This window comes from Sinocyclocheilus grahami, unplaced genomic scaffold (genome assembly GCF_001515645.1).
Source record: "Sinocyclocheilus grahami isolate Dianchi unplaced genomic scaffold, SAMN03320097.WGS_v1.1 scaffold2037.1, whole genome shotgun sequence".
Taxonomy (NCBI): Eukaryota; Metazoa; Chordata; class Actinopteri; order Cypriniformes; family Cyprinidae; genus Sinocyclocheilus; species Sinocyclocheilus grahami.
In genome coordinates this window covers 52937-56261 of record NW_015507216.1, presented here as the reverse complement: position 1 = coordinate 56261, position 3325 = coordinate 52937, and the positions used below count along the sequence as shown (strand labels likewise).

Sequence of the window (3325 nt, the reverse complement as noted above, 5' to 3'; positions counted from 1 at the left end):
GTGTGCGGTATGTGTGTGTGTGTGTGTGTGTGTGAGACGGTGTGTGTGTGTGACAGTGTGTGTGTGACAGTGTGTGTGTGACAGTGTGTGTGTGACAGTGTGTGTGTGACAGTGTGTGTGTGACAGTGTGTGTGTGACAGTGTGTGTGTGACAGTGTGTGTGTGACAGTGTGTGTGTGACAGTGTGTGTGTGACAGTGTGTGTGTGACAGTGTGTGTGTGACAGTGTGTGTGTGACAGTGTGTGTGTGACAGTGTGTGTGTGACAGTGTGTGTGTGACAGTGTGTGTGTGACAGTGTGTGTGTGACAGTGTGTGTGTGACAGTGTGTGAGTGAGAGAGAGTGAGTGTGTGTGAGTGAGAGAGAGAGAGTGTGCGTGTGTGTGAGTGTGCGTGTGTGTGTGTGCGTGTGTGTGTGTGTGTGAGAGTATCAGTGTGAGTGTGTATGTTTGAGTGTGATTGTGTGTGTGAGAGTGTGAGTGTGTCTGTGTGTGAGTGAGAGAGAGGGAAAGTGAGTGCGTGTGTGAGTGCGAGTGCGAGAGAGTGCGAGTGCGAGAGAGTGCGTGTGTGAGAGAGAGTGCGTGTGTGAGAGAGTGCGTGTGTGAGAGTGCGTGAGTGTGTTTGTGTGTGTGTGAGAGAGAGTGAGTGAGTGAGTGAGTGAGTGTGTGAGTGAGTGAGTGTGTGTGAGTGAGTGTGTGTGAGAGTGCGTGTGTGAGTGCGAGTGCGAGAGAGTGCGTGTGTGAGAGAGAGTGCGTGTGTGAGAGAGTGCGTGTGTGAGAGTGCGTGAGTGAGAGTGCGTGAGTGAGTGAGTGTGTTTGTGTGTGTGTGAGAGAGAGTGAGTGAGTGAGTGAGTGAGTGTGTGAGTGAGTGAGTGAGTGTGTGTGTGAGAGCGTGTGTGTGAGAGCGTGTGAGTGAGTGAGTGTGAGTGTGTGTGTGTGAGTGAGTGAGTGTGTGTGTGCGAGTGAGTGTCAGTGTGTGTGTGTGAGTGAGTGTGTGAGTGTGTGTGTGTGTGTGTGCGAGTGTGTGTGTGTGAGTGTGTGAGCGAGTGTGAGTGAGTGAGTGAGTGCGAGTGTGTGTGTGTGTGAGAGAGTGTCAGTGTGTGAATGTAGATTTGAGTGTGATTGTGTGTGTGCGAGAGAGAAAGTATGAGTGAGTGTGTGAGAGAGTGAGTGTGTCTGTGTGTGTGAGTGAGAGAGAGTGAGAGTGAGAGTGTGTATGTGCGTGAGTCTGTGAGCGTGTGTGCGTGAGTCTGTGAGCGTGTGTGTGTGTGTGTGAGAGAGAGTTCTCACCGGGGGCTGCTGGTGTCTCGTGGGTTGTGAAACCACTCTGTTAGTTTGGAGTCAGAAGCCACTCCCACTTTGATCATGTATGAATCAGGCTGCACACGGAAAGCCCAGTAATGGCGTCCGTGAGCGATGCCTGTGTCACCGATGATGTAGTCGAGACAGATGTAGTTCCCCGTCTGCACACGCTCCGCAGCTAAGAGCAAGCTCATCCCCGCCACGCTCTCCACAGAGTCCCTGCGTTTGCTCAGCTGCAGCCGCTCCGCACTGAACCCACACTTCTCGTTAAACAAGAAGCTAAGCACTGAGGAGCAGAGACACACTATCTGACTAACACAGATTTAAATCAACATCATCAGGGTGAAAGAATCAGTCATAACACGAATCCATTAGTGATGGATGTGATTTTCTCCCCAAATTATCAATTAAGCACAAACCCCGCGGATTCTAAAGATTTCTTTGGTCATGCCACCCACAGTGCTGACCGCTGAAATAAACCCTAACCTGAACCTCTGTAACTCTGACAGACAGGAATACTGTGAGTAGCGATCAGCTCCATTACTTTTAGAAGTCTGACCTTTTCTTGACAGGTGGCTGTGAGATCTAGTGAACTGAAGTTTCTGACTCAAGCATGTTCTCCAGCCACCTGCTGGACAGGAAGAGGAAGTGTATCTCCAGTTACAGCAGCTGCCTCTACAACGGCTCCTTTGACAGCATATTTCATTTTCAGTTTGAAGCAATAAAAGTCAAAGCTATTAATGTGTTTGTGTGCATAATCACTGAAGGAAAATTCATTCACACAAGGGGTCGGCAATGTTTTGGCCATGAAGTGCCGTTTTTTTAATTTTCTGGTTAATCACTGTGCTATACACTGCCTGGCCAAAAAAACATCTAATATCAAGCATTTTCATCTTTAGCTTTGATTACAGTGTGTAATTCTCACACTCCTGTAGTATTTATAGACAAAACAACAGAGCCGCAACTACGAGCACGTGTGTGTGAGTGTGTGAGAGTGAGTGAGTGAGTGTGTGTGCATGTGCGCGAGAGTGAGTGAGTGTCATGAGTGAGTGAGTGTGTGTGCGTGTGTGTGAGAGAGTGCGAGTGCGAGTGAGTGAGAGTGCGTGTATGAGAGAGTGTGTGTGTGAGAGTGCGAGTATGAGAGAGTGTGAGAGAGTGTGTGTGAGAGTGAGTGAGTGAGTGTGAGAGAGAGAGAGAGAGTGAGTGAGAGTGCGTGTGTGTGAGTGAGTGCCTGTGTGTGTGAGAGAGAGCATGAGAGTGTGTGTGTGTGTGTGTGTGTGTGAGTGAGTGCGTGCGTGTGAGTGCGTGTGAGAGAGAGAGAGAGTGTGTGTGTGAGTAAGTGAGTGAGTGCGTGAGTGAGTGCGTGTGAGTGAGTGCGTGTGAGAGAGAGAGAGTGAGTGAGAGTGCGTGTGTGTGAGAGCGAGAGAGAGAGAGAGTGAGTGAGAGTGCGTGTGTGTGAGAGCGAGAGAGAGAGAGAGTGAGTGAGAGTGCGTGTGTGTGAGAGCGAGAGAGAGAGAGAGTGAGTGAGAGTGCGTGTGTGTGAGAGCGAGAGAGAGAGAGAGTGAGTGAGAGTGCGTGTGTGTGAGAGCGAGAGAGAGAGAGAGTGAGTGAGAGTGCGTGTGTGTGAGAGCGAGAGAGAGAGAGAGTGAGTGAGAGTGCGTGTGTGTGAGAGCGAGAGAGAGAGAGAGTGAGTGAGAGTGCGTGTGTGTGAGAGCGAGAGAGAGAGAGAGTGAGTGAGAGTGCGTGTGTGTGAGAGCGAGAGAGAGAGAGAGTGAGTGAGAGTGCGTGTGTGTGAGAGCGAGAGAGAGAGAGAGTGAGAGAGTGTGTGCGTGTGGGTGTGAGTGAGAGAGCGCGTGTGTGTGTGTGTGTGTGTGTGTGTGCGTGTGTGAGTGAGAGAGCGTGTGTGTGTGTGTGAGTGAGAGAGTGTGTGCGTGTGTGTGTGAGTGAGAATGTGCGTGTGAGTGCGTGCGTGCGTGCGAGTGAGTGCGTGTGAGAGAGAGAGAGAGAGAGAGAGAGAGAGTGTGTGTG

At 50.6% G+C, this 3325-nt stretch overlaps 1 protein-coding gene across 1 annotated transcript in view; it reads right to left on the bottom strand.

The window, feature by feature from the left end:
* Positions 1–3325, bottom strand: part of LOC107573790 (E3 ubiquitin-protein ligase TRIM36-like) — a 27082-nt gene that overhangs the window by 5208 nt on the left and 18549 nt on the right. Inside the window, exon 10 of the mRNA XM_016260235.1 lies at positions 1286–1583. Within this exon, the coding sequence (XP_016115721.1) occupies positions 1286–1583 (298 nt within the window). The remainder of the gene's footprint in view (positions 1–1285; positions 1584–3325) is intronic.